We start from the raw sequence: 16,856 nt of genomic DNA, 5'->3' as shown, positions 1-16,856 counted from the left end.
CTTGATCACATGTCAGTGTCAGCGGGGTGGGGGAGGGTAGGCTGACAAGTAAATATGAATATACCAGATGAATATTATGATAGAGAGATGGACCAAGAAGCACAAAACAAACAATTCTTTCTGTTACCAAGGGAGAAGGCATGCTTTTGGCTCCATAAATAATGACCAAAATAATATTCTGAATTTCTCCCTTGTAGACCTGTTCAGTAAAACCATTTCAGTAAATGGCATTCCCATCCACCCAGCTGCTGTGCCAGAAACCTATGTGTCATCCTCAATTTTCTCTTTCACCACCTCCCACATGCAATGCATCAGCAAGTCCTGGCAGCAAACTGCAAACTATATCCTGAATCCATCCCCTTCTCTCCTCTCCACCGCCACCCGGTAGTTCAAGCTGCCACCGTTTACTGAGTGAATTACGGCAACCGTCTTTAACTGGACTTCCAGTTTTGACCCTCACTTTTTTAAAAGTCCATTTTTCATTTTAAAAGATAGCTAAGCAATCTTTTAAAAAAACATACATAACTCTCTTACATAAAACCCTCGAATGGCTTTTCGTTTCACTTGAAACAAAACACAGTCTCCAACCTCAACTCAAACCACCCTCTTCCCTGGTCACTATGCTCCATAACGCTCACATTCTCTTTGTTCTCTGAACATGCCAAGTGATTTATTTTTAGGCCTCAGGGCCTTTGCATGTGATGTTAACTCAGCCTGCAAAGCTCCTCCCTCTGATCTTCACAGGACAGACTTCTTATCATTCAGGTGTCAGCTCATGTCATCCCTTCAGAAAGGTTTTGCATGACAACCCTGTCTAAAGTAGACATTCTGCCCCACAGAACCTCTGTTTCATCATACTCATTTATTTATTACTATCTAACATACTGCATTTTGGGTTTTGTTTATGTTTGGTTGTTTGTACCTGTATCCTCTGAACAATGTAAATGCCATGAGAAGGGGTCTTATGATTTTTGTTCACTGGTGCCCAGAGGAGTGACTGCCACATAGCAAGTGCTAAATGAACATATGTTAAATGCATGAATAAGTAAATGAATGATTGAAATCTACATTATTTGCTCAAAAATTCAAGCTTGGTCTATGCTGTAAGGATGCTCAGACTTTCTCTGCAGAGGTGGTTTAAGAAGGCACCCGATACAGCATAGTTGAGGGGGACGGGTCACACAGACATGACCTCCTGGAGAAAGTAATACATTTGAAGAAATGGGAAGGACCAGTATTAGTCAAGAGACCAAGAGAAGGAAGAGCATTTCAAGAAGAGGGAACAGAATACATATAAATACTCATCGTGAATGTACAAGGACCCATGGTGGGGAAAAGGCATGGTGCTATTAGAATTTGGCATACAAATCGGCAAGATTGTCTTCAAAACGCACACGATGAATTACCATATACTGTTATGCCATCCGTCTAAGTAAGTAAAGTGAAATTCATATATTTTCTTGAAATATTCTTACCAAAGTGTGGGAAATTAAAACTTCTATCTCAAATAAGACTTGACATTCTTGCATTTCACTGTGGTTGGAACGATGTCTTCAGTATCATAAATCCAGAAGTTATTTGGATAATTTAGAAGTTCTCTTCGGACACTGAATACTAAATTACATAGAATTGATTAATGAGCTAATTGTTTAACCTTCTACTTCATTTTGCCTGTGTACACAATTTAAGTGGAAAGAAACAAGAAATAGATTCCTCTGTTATTTATAGTCACCTAAATCCACATTCCATTCCTGTTGAGATTAGCAATTAGATTTCTAATTAGTTTTCCAAAATGGATTCATGGGTTTATTTCTTACGTAAGTGTAGGAAAGATAGATACTGAATGTAGAAAGCATTAAACTTTTCTTAAATTTAATTGACACAGTCAAGCTTTGCATGCCAATAACATAACAACCTCCTGAACTCAACCTATGATCACAAAAAGCAGAATTACGAAAATCCCTTTGAAAACTCACCATCATTTCTCAACATTAGCGGTGTGGGTGGCCCCAGGACCTTTTGGTTTGTTACTGTATTTGTAACCACACAGGTATAATTTCCAACATCTGATTTTTCTACTTTGGCAATATACAGATTCCCAGTCTCTTGAGAAACGAAGCGGCGATTATCCTGATAGGAAGGGTATTCATTGAAAATCCAGGCATAGCTCAGCTCTGAAAGCAAAAGGAATCATCATTACAAATATGTCTTTTGTAAGAACTCTACTGTATTCATGAAAGAACTGGTCAAGTTAAAAATTCATATTCCTCCCCAATGGTCCTTTTTCAGCGGGCTAAATATCAATAGGAAGTAATTACAGTCCCTTAAAGCATTTATAGTCTTCCTACCATCAGTCAGTGAGATTTTATTCCTATATGACTAGAAGGTACACTGATAGCCGATTAAGAGAAGTCCAATCTCTTTAAATCAAGGGAGTAAGTAAGCATTTATAGTTTGCTAACCATGTGCCAAGCACCATGTAATTACTTACAGAGCTAATGCTCAAATTACAGACCCAGAGAGTCTACAATCTTGATATACCCTGGAAACTATTTAGATCACTTCTTTCAATTGATAGATAATAATCATAATAGTACATCACGGTGCCACATACTTGCATAGTACTTTGCGGGTTTCCAATACATTTTATAGTTTTCCATTAACTGAGAAACTTTGGCACAGAGGAACAAAGTAACGAATCTAAACTCAGCCCTAATTAGAGACAATTCTGAGTCTCAATCCAGTCTTTTCCCAATGCCTCTTACTCTTGATGCAAATTCTTACTCCTTTCTCACTTGTGAGGTTGGACTCCTTTCCCACTATTTTAGTGAGATGGGGATTTAATATTGTAGCAAATACTCACTAAACATACAATGACTGGTTGCCTGGTCCCATAAATGCAAATCTGTATTTTTAGAAAATTAGCTGAAAATATTATTACATACGTAAGGGAGTGACTATAAAGTAGCCATCAAAGAGCGACCTTCTCACAAACACTCATCCCAGAACGCCAGTGGGATGAGTGTAATAGGCAGTCATACCTGAAAATATTCCTTTGAAGGATCTAATTTTTCTTAAGAACTAGGTGAATGTTTTGTGAACGAGCACGTCCGCCCACACTTTCAATTTCAGAAAAGAAACCTAAATGACAGTGAGTTTAAATGATTTGCTGCAGTGAACTACTGTGCTCTGAGGAAACCAAACTTTTTAGCTCCAGGCATTCCACTTTAAAGTGTGATCCCCAGATTTGTTCAAAGCTGGAGAAGTGATATAGTACCCACTGGCACTGATTAGCCAACAAGACCTGTTTTATTTTCAAAAGTTATTTTAGGCAGGAAGAGGAAGCAACTAGAGGCAAAGGGAGTCTCAGGTTTCAGAACTAGTTGGCTGTGTTCTTGTATGCTGCTCTTTAATACGATCCTGGCCTAAATTCTAAATGCATGGAGTGTCCTTGGAAAATGGCAGAAAGGTCACCTCAGCTTTGTATAGAGAATACTAACTATTGGAAAAGGCACTTGTTGTTTAGTACTTCAATGAGTCCCCAGTTGTAACTGGCCTCAATAACTGAATGTGCAACAGGAAACATATTCTGTCTTAAATAACCCACTGTTTGCATACAAAGGAGGGGTCATGCAGATTTCTTTCCCTTTATCACTGGATTATAACATTTCCGTATGCATTATTTTAGAGAGATATAATTATGTTTATATGAGAATAGCTAATCATTTTATTTACACATGTGCATGTAATTATAAATAACCCCATGCTGATGTCAAGAGGATACTCAGTGTAAATAAACAAGTGCTTCCCAAAAAGCTAGTTACTTCCTCAAGAAACTAAAATCTGGGGGAGGAAAAGCCCCTCTAATAGGTCATGAAGAAGTACCATGGGATATGGCAATCTTCCCATAAAAACAGGAGATTTAACAAACAGCACACAGCAATGTACTCCTCTCTCAATTTGGTATGTGAGTTTCAGGAAAACAAAGTAATCTCTGAGCTTCTCAATTTTCTCATATGAACAATGAAGAGAACACTGCTTATCCCCTAATTAACTATAAGAGAGTTTTAAGAATAAATTAACATATCCAAAGTCACAAGGTAGAAATTAGAAGGTAATTTACCAGCAAAATATTAATTAACACATACTTCTCCAAGGAGAGTTATAATCACATATATAAACTGTACATATATATTTTTTCCTGAAGATATTTTTTAAAACTGTTGCTAGCAGCTAGTGCCAAAAGGCTTTCTTAATTTTGTAGGAGAAGGACAGTTTAGTAACTAGAAAGTTGTATGGACCACGCATATCAGGAAAAAAGACATCTGCTTTGTTATTTTCCTAATTGGAGTAAAAAAAAAAAAAAAAATGACAAGAAAACCAAAACTCAAACCTATATTCCATAAAGAAAGTCATTTAAATTTAAACACTCTCCCTTTCAATTTCTTAATCCATCAAAAGGGGATATGTGGTGACGATCAAGTTACATGAAAGCGCTCTGAGTCATAAGCACATCTGTATCATTAAAAGTTAATCATTTTTAAAGTAAATATAAGAACAAAAGTCAATGAACATGCTGTTGATCTATTTAAATTATTTTGGTTTCACTGATTTTGTTACTTAGTGCTTTAGTAGGAGATGCAAACAACTGTAAACATATTCTGCAGGATTTTCTAAACTGTGGTCCTTGGAATATTAATTCCCTGCTAATAGAAGTTCTCTACACCCCCGTCTACCTCAAATTTAAAAAGGTTACATGACCAAATGACTTTAAGAAACACTGGATTAAGTAAAGTTTAACTGATTAAAAAATTTTTCCTTTCAGGACTTGCAAGAGGTTTTTAACATGCCAACGTTCCTCAAATTTCTTAGAGTATGTAAGCCATGCAAACTTATTTGATATAGAACTGCCTCCCAACCCCTCCACCCACACATTGTTTTTCTAAGAAATTATTAAGATGTCACAAAACCTAGGTTGGGAAACCCTGAACTAATGCAATGATTTCAATTCAAGAAATGGTAAGTATAATATAAAGATTATTAACTGTATTACTTCAGTTCTGGGGAAAGCCATTAAGTTACAATAAACAACAGAAAACAACAAAATGTTGAAATAAAGTTGCAATAAGTTTCCGAAACTGTAATAGTAATATAACACTGTAACCATTTCCAATGCTGTAGACAAAGGAACAAACCATAGTTCTGAAGACAAGTCTCAAATGGATTGTGCTAAGGATGGTAACTAACATCAATTCAACATGCAACCTTTGTAAAATACTGTTGACCCCCAAAGTGCAAAGGTTAGCCAAAGAATCTTGGCTGGTGCACTGGTGAGATCACATTGAGCTAAACGCTGAGCCCCTTGAAGGGGGAAAGTCTCTAAAAATGATATTAATTTATTTTTCTTCACAGTAAAGAGCACTACCTGGAACACTGTATTTTTATTTGCCCACAACAGTGAGTAAGGAGCATGAGTAATATAATATAATGATAATGCAGACATCAAAGCAGGGAAATATGTAGTAAGACTAAATATTACACAACATATAACTTGTCTTATCTGTTCTTTTTACAGGTATGAAAGAGGAACAAAGCTGAAGGCATCACGCTCACTAAATTCAAACTATACTACAAGGCTGCAGTAATTAAAACAGTATGGTATTAGCATAAAAACAGACACACAGATCAATGAAAGAGAATAGAGAGTCCAGATATAAACCTATACATATATGGTTAGTAAACTTACTGTTAAGGAGCCAAGAATATACCATAGGGAAAGAACAATAATTTGGTAAATGACATTGGGAAAACTGGACAGTCACATGCAAAAGAATGAAACTGGAATACTACCTTGAACCATACACAAAAGGTAACTCAAAGGGGATTAAAGATTTGAATGTAAGACCTGAAACCATAAAGCTCCCAGAAGAAATAATAGGCAGTAACCTCCTTGACATGGGGCTTAGAGATGACTTTCTGAATATAACATCAAAAGCAAAAGGTAAAATAAACAAGTGGGACTGCATCAAACTAAAAACCTTCTGCACAGTGAATGAAACCATCAATAAATTGAAAAGGCAACCTACTGAATGGAAGAAAACATTTACAAATCATATATCTGCTAATGTGGTTAATATCCAAAAAATATAAAGAACTACAACAAAGCAGCAAAAAATAAAATCTGACTAAAAATGGGCAGAAGCTCCCTGCTGGCTGTTTGGCCCAAGGCGACTCAGCACTGGAGCCTACCCGGCTCTTTTTACTATTTTTAACTCTTTATTGGGCTATAATTGCTTTAAAATGGTGTGTTAGTTTCTGCTTTATAACAAAGTGAATCAGCTATACATACACATACATCCCCATATCTCTTCCCTCCTGCATCTCCCTCACTCCCACCCTCCCTATCCCACCCCTCTAGGTGGCCACAAAGCACCAAGCTGATCTCCCTGTGCTATGTTGCTGCTTCCCACTAGCTTTCGGTTTTACATTTGGTAGTGTATAAACGTCCATGCCACTCTCTCACTCTTTCCCAGCTTACCCTTCCCCCTCCCTGTGTCCTCAAGTCCATTCTCTAGTAGGTCTGTGTCTTTATTCCCGTCCTGGCCCTAGGTTCTTCATGACCATTTTTTCTTTTCTTTTTTTTTTTAGACTCCATATACATGTGTTAGCATACGGTATTTGTTTTTCTCTTTCTGACTTACTTCACTCTGTATGAGTCTCTAGGTTCATCCACCTCACTACAAATAATTCAATTTCGTTTCTTTTTATGGCTGAGTAATACTCTATTATATATATGTATCACATCTTCTTTATCCATTCATCTGTCGATGGACGCTTAGGTTGCTTCCATGTCCTGGCTATTGTAAACAGAGCTACAATGAACATTGTGGTACATGAATATTTTGAATTATGGTTTTCTCAGGGTATATGCCCAGTAGTGGGACTTCTGGGTCGTATGGTAGTTCTTTCTTTAGTTTTTTAAGGAACCTCCGTACTGTTCTCCATAGTGACTCTATCAATTTACATTCCCACCAACAGTGCAACAGGGTCCCCTTTTCTCCACATGCTCTTCAGCATTTATTGTTTGTGCATTTTTTGATGATGGCCATTCTGACTGGTGAGAGGTGATATCTCATTGTAGTTTTGATTTGCATTTCTCTAATGATTAATGATGTTGAGCATTCTTTCATGTGTTTGTTGGCCATCTGTATATTTTCTTTCAAGAAATGTATATTTAGGTGTTCTGCCCATTTTTGGATTGGGTTGTTTTTTGATACTGAGCTGCATGAGCTGCTTGTGAATTTTGGAGATTAATCCTTTGTCAGTTGCTTCATCTGCAAATAATTTCCCCCATTCTGACACCCAGCTCTTCGGTGGGGCTAATGGTGGACTATGGGAGGGCTCACACCCAGGAGTACTTCCCAGAACTTCTGCAGCCAGTGTCCTTGTCCCTGCAGTGAGCAACAGCCATGCCCTGCCTCTGCAGGAGACCCTCCAACACTAGCAGCCGTGTGGCTGACAGGGTCTTGGTGCTCGGGCTGGGTGTCAGGCCTGCTCCTCTTAGGTTGGAGAGCTGAGTTCAGAACACTGGTCCACCAGAGACCTCCTGGAGCCATGTAATATCAAATGGCGATAGCTCTCCCAGAGATCTCCATCTCAACGCTAAGGCGAAGCTCCGCTCAACAACCAGCAAGCTACAGTGCTGGACATCCCATGATAAACAAATAGCAAGAAAGGAACACAACCCCACCCATTCACAGAGAGGCTGCCTAAAATCATAATAGGTCACAGACACCCCAAAACACACCACCAGATGCGGTCCTGCCCACCAGAAAGACAAAATGCAGCCTCATCCACCAGAACACAGGCACTAGTCCCCTCCACCAGGAAATGTACACAACCCATGGAACCAACCATACCCATGGGGGAAGACGCCAAAAACAATGGGAACTAAGAACCTGCTGCCTGCAAAAAGGAGACCCCAAACATAGTAAGTTAAGCAAAATGAGAAGACAGAGAAATATACAGCAGATGAAGGAGAAAGGTAAAAACCCACCAGACCAAACAAATGAAGAGGAAATAGGCAGTCTACCTGAAAAAGAATTCAGAGTAATGATAGTAAAGATGATCCAAAATCTTGGAAATACAATAGACAAAATGCAAGAAACATTTAACAAGGACCTAGAAGAACCAAAGAACAAACAAACAATGATGAACAACACAATAAGTGAAATTAAAAATTCTCTAGAAGGAATCAATAGCAGAATAACTGAGGCAGAAGAACGGATAAGTGACCTGGAAGATAAAATAGTGGAAATAACTTCTACAGAGCAGAATAAAGAAAAAAGAAAGAAAAGAATTGAGGACAGTCTCAGAGACTTCTGGGACTACATTAAATGCAACAATATTCGAATTATAGGGGTCCCAGAAGAAGAGAAAAAGAAAGGGACTGAGAAATTATTTCAAGAGATTATAGTTGAAAATTTCCCTAATATGGGAAAGGAAATAGTCAGTCAAGTCCAGGAAGCACAGAGAGTCCCAAAGAGGATAAATCCAACGAGAAACATGTCAAGACACATATTAACCAAACTATCAAAAATTAAATACAAAGAAAAAATATTAAAAGCAGCAAGGGAAAAGCAACAAATAACATACAAGGGAATCTCCATAAGGTTTACAGCTAATTTCTCAGCAGAAACTCTGCAAGCCAGAAGGGTGTGGCAGGACAAATTTAAAGTGATGAAAGGGAAGAACCTACAAGCAGTATTACTCTACCCAGCAAGGATCTCATTCAGATTCGACAGAGAAATTAAAACCTTACAGACAAGCAAATGCTAAGAGAATTCAGCACCACCAAACCAGCTTTACAACAAATGCTAAAGACTTCTCTAGGTAGGACACACAAGAGAAGGAAAAGACCTAAAATAACAAACCCAAAACAATTAAGAAAATGGGAATAGCAACATTCTTATCAATCATAACCTTAAATGTAAATGGATTAAATGCTCCAACTAAAAGACACAGACTGGCTGAATGAATACAAAAACAAGACCCATATATATGCTGTCTACAAGAGACCAATTCAGACCTAGGGACACATACAGACTGAAAGTGAGGCGATGGAAAAAGACATTCCATGCAAATGGAAATCAAAAGAAAGCTGGAGTAGCAGTGCTCTTATCAGACAAAATAGACTTTAAAATAAAGGCTATTACAAGAGACAATGAAGGACACTACATAATGATGAAGGGATCAATCCAAAGAGAAGACGTCACAATTGTAAATATTTATGCACCCAACATAGGAGCACCTCAATACATAAGGTAAATGCTAACAGCCACAAAAGGGAAAATCGACAGTATCACAATCATAGTAGGGGACTTTAAAACCCCATTTTTACCAATGGACAGATCATCCAAAATGAAAATAAATAAGGGAACACAAGCTTTAAATGATACATTAAACAAGATGGACTTAATTGATATTTATAGGACATTCCATGCAAAAACAACAGAATACACTTTCTTCTCAAGTGCTCATGTAACATTTTCCAGGATAGATCATATCTTAGGTCACAAATCAAGCCTTGGTAAATTTAAGAAAATTGAAATCATATCAAGTATCTTTTCCAACCACAACACTATGAGACTAGATATCAAATACAGGAAAAAATCTGTAAAAAATACTAACACATGGAGGCTAAACAATACACTAATAAATATCCAAGAGATCACTGAAGAAATCAAATAGGAAATCAAAAAATACCTAGAAACAAATGACAATGAAAACACGATGACCCAAAACTTATGGGACGAAGCAAAGCAGTTCTAAGGGGAAGTTTATAGCAATACAATCCTACCTCAAGAAACAAGAAACATCTCAAATAAACAACCTAATCTTACACCTAAAGCAATTAGAGAAAGAAGAACAAAAAAATCCCAAAGTTAGCAGAAGGAAAGAAATCATAAAGATTAGATCAGAAATAAATGAAAAGGAAATGAAGGAAACAATAGCAAAGATCAATAAAACTAAAAGCTGGTTCTTTAAGAGGATAAACAAAATTGATAAACTATTAGCCAGACTCACCAAGAAAAAAAGGGAGAAGACTCAAATCAATAGAATTAGAAATGAAAAAGGAGAAGTAACAACTGACACTGCTGAAATACAAAGGATCATGAGAGATTACTACAAGCAACTCTATGCCAATAAAATGGACAACCTGGAATACATGGACAAATTCTTGGAAAAGCACAACCTTCCGAGACTGAACCAGGAAGAAATAGAAAACATAAACAGACCAATCACAAGCACTGAAATTGAGACTGTGATTAAAAATCTTCCAATAAACAAAAGCCCAGGATCAGATGGCTTCACAGGCAAATTCTATCAAACATTTAGAGAAGAGCTAACACCTATCCTTCTCAAACTCTTCCAAAATAGAGCAGAGGGAGGAACACTCCCAAACTCATTCTACGAGGCCACCATCACCCTGATACCAAAAAGGAGACAAAGATGTCCCAAAGAAAGAAGAGTACAGGCCAATTATCAATGATGAACATAGGTGTAAAAATCCTCATAGAGAATCCTAAAGATGCTACTAGAAAAGTACTACAGCTAATCAATGAATTTGGTAAAGTAGTAGGATACAAAATTAATACACAGAAATTTCTTGAATTCCTATACAGTAATGATGAAAAGTCTGAAAAAGAAATTAAGGAAACACTCCCATTTACCACTGCAACAAAAAGAATAAAATACCTAGGAATAAATCTACCTAAGGAGACAAAAGACCTGTATGCAGAAAACTATAAGACACTGATGAAAGAAATTAAGATGATACACACAAATGGAGAGATATACCGTGTTCTTGGATTCGAAGAATCAATATTGTGAAAATGACTATACTACCCAAAGCAATCTACAGATTCAATGCAAACCCTAACAAATTACCAATGGCATTTTTTATGGAACTAGAACAAAAAATCTTAAAATTTGTATGGAGACACAAAAGACCCCGAATAGCCGAAGCAGTCTTGAGGGAAAAAAAAGGAGCTGGAGGAATCAGACTCATTGACTTCAGACTATACTACAAAGCTACAGTAATCAAGACAATATGGTACTGGCACAAAAACAGAAACATAGATCAATGGAACAAGATAGAAAGCCCAGAGGCAAACGCACACACCTATGGTCAACTAATCTATGACAAAGGAGGCAAAGATATACAATGGAGAAGAGACAGTCTCTTCAATAAGTGATGCTTCGAAAACTGGACAGCTACATGTAATAGAATGAAATTAGAACACTGCCTAACACCATACACAAAAATAAACTCAAAATGCATTAAAGACCTAAATGTAAGGCCAGACACTATGAAACTCCTAGAGGAAAACATAGGCAGAACACTCTATGACATAAATCACAGCAAGATCTTTTTTGATCCACCTCCTAGAGTAATGGAAATAAAAACAAAAATAAAGAAATGGGACCTAATGAAACTTAAAAGCTTTTGCATAGCAAAGGAAACCATAAACAAGACCAAAAGACAACCCTCAGAATGGGAGAAAATATTTGCAAATGAATCAATGGACAAAGGATTAATCTCCAAAATATATAAACAGCTCATGCTCCTTAATATTAAAGAAACAAACAACCCAATCCAAAAATGGGCAGAACACCTAAATAGACATTTCTCCAAAGAAGACATACCGATTGCCAACAAACACATGAAAGGATGCTCAACATCACTAATTAGCAGAGAAATGTAAATCAAAACTACAATGAGGTATCACCTCACACCAGGCAGAATGGGCATCATCAGAAAATCTACAAACAACAAATGCTGGAGAGGGTGTGGAGAAAAGGGAACCCTCTTGCACTGTTGGTGGGAATGTAAATTGATACAGCCACTGTGGAGAACAGTATGGAGGTTCCTTAAAAAACTAAAAATAGAATTTCCATATGATCCAGCAATCCCACTTCTGGGCATATACCCAGAGAAAACCATAATTCAAAAATACACATGCACCCCAACGTTCACCACAGCACTATTTACAATAGCCAGGTCATGGAAGCAACCTAAATGCTCATCAACAGATGAATGGATAAAGAAGATGCAGCACATATATACAATGGAATATTACTCAGCCATAAAAAGGAATGAAATTGGGTCATTTGTTGAGATGTGGATGGATCTAGAGACTGTCATACAGAGTGAAGTAAGTCAGAAAGAGAAAAGCAAATATCGTATGTTAACGCATGTATGTGGAACCTAGAATAATGGTACAGATGAACTGGCTTGCAGGGCAGAAGTTGAGACACAGATGTAGAGAACAAACGTATGGACACCACGGGGGGAAAGCCAAGGGGGTGGTGGTGTGATGAATTGGGCGATTTGGATTGACATGTATACACTCATGTGTATAAAACTGATGACTAATAAGAACATGCTGTATAAAAAAAATAAAATAAAATTCAAAAATTCAAAAAAAAAGAAAAAAAACTACAATGAGGTATCACCTCACACAGGTCAGAATGGCCATCATCAAAAAATGTATAAACAATAAATGCTGGAGAGTGTGTGGAGAAAAGGGAACCCTCTTGCACTGTTGCCGGGAATGTAAACTGATACAGCCACTATGGAGAACAGTATGGGGGTTCCTTAAGAAACTAAAAATGGAACTACCATACGACCCAGGAATCCCACTACTGGGCATATACCCTGAGAAAACCATAATTCAGAAAGAGTCATGTACCACAATGTTCACTGCAGCTCCATTTACATTAGCCAGGACATGGAAGCAACCTAAGTGTCCATCAACAGATGAATGGATAAAGAAGATGTGGCACATATATACAATGGAATATTACTCAGCCATAAAAAGAAACGAAATTGAGTTATTTGTCATGAGTGGATGGACCTAGAGACTGTCATACAGAGTGAAGTAAGTCAGAAAGAGAAAAACAAATTCCATATGCTAACATATATACATGGAATTAAAAAAAAAGGTTCTGATGAACCTAGGGGCAGGACAGGAATAAAGACGCAGACGTAGAGAATGTACTTGAGGACACGGGCAGGGGGAAGGGTAAGCTGGGACAAAATGAGAGAGTGGCATGGACATATATACACTACCAAATGTAAAACAGATAGCTAGTGGGAAGCAGCCGCATAACACAGTGAGATCAGCTTGGTGCTTTGTGTCCACTTAGAGGGGTGGGATAGGGAGGGTCGGAGAGAGACGTAAGAGGGAGGAGATATGGGGATATATGTATATGTATAGCTGATTCACTTTGTTATAAAGCTGAAAGTAACACACCATTGTAAAGCAATTATAATCTAATAAAAATGTTAAAAAAAAAAAAAAGAAGGGCAGATCTGAACAAGTATTTTTCCATAGAAGACATACTGATGGCCAACAGGCACATAAAAAGACGCTCAACGTCGTTAATCATCAGGAAGATGCAAATGAAAATCACAATGAGCTATTATCTCATACCTGCTAGAATGGCTATTATCAAAAGGACAAGAAATAACATGCATTGGAGAGGGTGTGGAGAAAAGGGAACCCTTGTGCACTGTTGGTGGGAATATAAATTGGTGCAACCACTATGGAACACAGTATGGAGGTTCTTCAAAAAATTAAAAATAGAACTTCCATATGATCCAGCAATCCCACTTCTGGGTATTTACGTCAAGAAAACTAAAACACTAACTTGAAAAGCTATCTGCTCCCCCATATCACTGCAGCATTATTTACAATAGCCAGGCATAGAAACAACCTAAGTGTCCACTGGTGGATGAATGGATAAACAAATCATGTATAAATATAAATACACACACACACACACACACACACACACACACACACACACACTATACAGAGAATGGAATATAATTCAGCCATTAAAAAAGGATTAAATCTTGCCATTTGGGACAACATGGATAGACCTTGAGAGTATTATGCTAAGCGAAATAAGTCTAAGAAAGAAAGATGATTATCACATGATCTTAGTTATATGTGGAATCTAAAACACAAAGCAACAAACCAACAAACCAAGTTTATATATATGAAGAACAGATTGGTAGTTGCCAGAGGCAGGGGGTGAGGTAGTAGGAGAAATGGGTGAAGGGCATTAAAAAGGTAAAAAACAAACTGAATTTATAAAATCTTAAAACAAAACTCCCTAGCAATTCCATTACCTCAACATAATGATAGCTATTGTTCGGAATACCTTTTCAATTCTTGCCTATATGCCTGTAGGCTTTTCATGATTTTAACCATAGCTTAAATATTATTAAAGAAAAAAAAAAAGGGAATTCCCTAGCGGTCCAGTGGCTAAGACTCAGCGCTTTCACTGCTGAGGGCCCAGGTTCGATCCCTGGTCAGAGAACTAAGATCCTGCAAACCACACGGGATGGCCAAAAAAAAGAAAGTGTTTTTCAACAAAGCAAAAAGCCAACAACAACCAAACAAAAAATATGACAATTCTGAGGCCTAGAAAAGGTAAGACTGGAGAGTCAGAAAGTGGCAAAACAGACTACATCTTAGTCCTTCTACCTACACTCCCACTCCAATGCTCCCTCCCAAAGTAGTAAAAGCTTTTGAAGTTTGAAAGCAAGGAGTTAGTATTGTTATATTACTCATGAGACAACGCAGTTCTCCCCTAAGAACCAGTCTATTTTTATCAGAGCAGAACATTAATTCACTGGGTTACATGAAATGCTATCCACATTCTGAAAAAATAAAGCCAAGTAAATAAAACAAAATAAATGCTCATGTGCTGCAAAAATGTATCCCACTCCATCTGATCTCCTTAGGGACTTTCATGCAATATTTATACTTGTTCAAACTTGACAGATTTCTTTTGATAAGTTTTCACACACTAATTGCTCTGGAAGTGACAGACAGTTCCTGTCCCATTGGCAATTTTTATCAACTGAGGAAACAGATACTTGGAATGCAGTATTTAATAGATTGTGAGGTTTCTGATGCTCAATTGAAAAATACTGAGACTGGTTAGAATGTGATAGCTATTAAGGCAGAAGGACCTAGGGATGGTTTTCTAACTCGTAGCATGTAAGTCTATAGGAAATTAACTATGAAACGTCACCCTCTTAATTGGTTCCTTTTTCCATATCTTTGGGCCAACAGCGAAGGATGTTTATTATTTTTAAAAGAAGACATCAATCAAGGAATTTTCAAATTCAGGTACTCACTGAGCAAGTTTACCCTCTGATCAGAGTCCTCAAGATGAATGCTCTTAACTTCACCTTGATGCTGCCTAATTTCTTTCTAGAGTTGTATTATGTTGCACAACATTCTGAGTCATATCCCAAGGGGTAGCAAAGATGTCAGTTTTCGAAGATACCGTTTTTAATCCTCAGTTTTAAATTTGAAAGGGACCTAAATCCAACCCCTGTGATTTTACAGATCAGGAAGCTGAGGCCTAGAGAAATTACATGCCTGGATGACAGGCACATGATAAGTGGGCAGAAATGGGATGATGGGGTAGTTGCAATATTCAGATGAGCTGGTTCTGTTAGCAAGCCATATGTTCCTCTCAGGATTTAATCTGGAGCTAGAAGAGATCACTTTTCTTTATCTGTAAATTTAAAGAGTAGAATTAGATGACCTCTAAGTATCTTGCAGCATTAAAATCCCATGATTTTATAAGCACACCATCAAATCCAACACCCTATTTTGACAAATAAAGAAAGTGGGATCCAAAGAGACCCAGTAACTTGCTAAGATTCACACAGGTAGTTTATTGGCAGGTCAAGAACTAGAACTTTTATACACACACACACACACACACACACACACACACACACACACACAAACAGGCATACGCACTTATATTTGAGTTAAGCTGTGCTGTGTAGAAGGATAACTGACTTGATAGTCAGGAGACCTGGATTCTAGTCCTTGCATTGCAACCATTTTGGGCTTTGACAGTTGTTTCAACAGCACGAGAGCCTCCTGATCTTTAGATAGATTTATACGCACCTCTCCTACTTTTTGCACAGTCTTGTGAGGTTAAATTTCAACTAAGATATGATTCTAAGCAAGTAGATGTGATAAAATGTATTTTAAATGATTCTACAAATGAAACAGGTTTTGAGAATGCAGTCATTCGTTTACTTTTTGGCCAAATATTTACCTGGCATTAACCATTTACAAAAGCATGGAGCTCAGGGCTGGAATGGAGAGCAGCTAGAAAGACAGGGATCACCATCAGTGGGTAGTCTGTGTGGGCAAAGGGGCAGAGAGCATAACCCAGTGGAAAGATCCCTTAATTTGGTGTCAAGCAACATAGACTGAGTCTTGGTTTCAGTGCTTCTCAGCTAGAAAGTAATTTCTACTTATAAGTTTTCTCATCTGAAAAACAGGGATAATAAAAAGAACACCTGTCCTGCTAGCTGGACATCAACTATGTTAATTTAAGTCAATTTTTTAAAGATTCTGCTATTTTTGTTTTGCTTTGTTTGTTTTTGCTTGTAAACTGATCGATAAGTCATTTGTCTTCCTCTGACCTGAGGAGAAAGAAGACATTATAAATTGTAAGTAATGTCATTAATTCCAGAAAAAAAAAAAGAACTCAGCGAGGAACCTTAAACGCAAAGCGGCCCTAGTGATTATGCACCATAAACAGGTAGTGGGAGAGTCAAAGGAAAGAGTGTGCTTTTCTATACTGAAGTGATATCCCAAGAGGGGGTGACCGATAGACTTCTGACTTCTGAAAGCTGAAGCCTCTGGATGACACCTCTAATACTAAGACACTAAATGATCAATATAAGTATATTTGAATAGCATCTTGGGAAATAGGAGTGGAGGGGAGGTGTCTCAGACGAG

The 16,856-nt window shown here is 37.5% G+C and overlaps 1 protein-coding gene across 1 annotated transcript in view; it reads right to left on the bottom strand.

Moving 5' to 3' along the window:
• The window catches only part of CNTN4 (contactin 4), a 959,269-nt gene that overhangs the window by 189,678 nt on the left and 752,735 nt on the right, over nucleotides 1–16,856 (bottom strand). The window contains exon 8 of the mRNA XM_060022925.1: nucleotides 1,977–2,174. Within this exon, the coding sequence (XP_059878908.1) occupies nucleotides 1,977–2,174 (198 nt within the window). The remainder of the gene's footprint in view (nucleotides 1–1,976; nucleotides 2,175–16,856) is intronic.

The sequence above is a fragment of the Delphinus delphis genome, chromosome 10, assembly GCF_949987515.2.
Source record: "Delphinus delphis chromosome 10, mDelDel1.2, whole genome shotgun sequence".
Classification (NCBI taxonomy): domain Eukaryota; kingdom Metazoa; phylum Chordata; class Mammalia; order Artiodactyla; family Delphinidae; genus Delphinus; species Delphinus delphis.
Note: the sequence above shows the minus strand (reverse complement) of the source record. Positions and strands in the feature narration are given on the sequence as shown.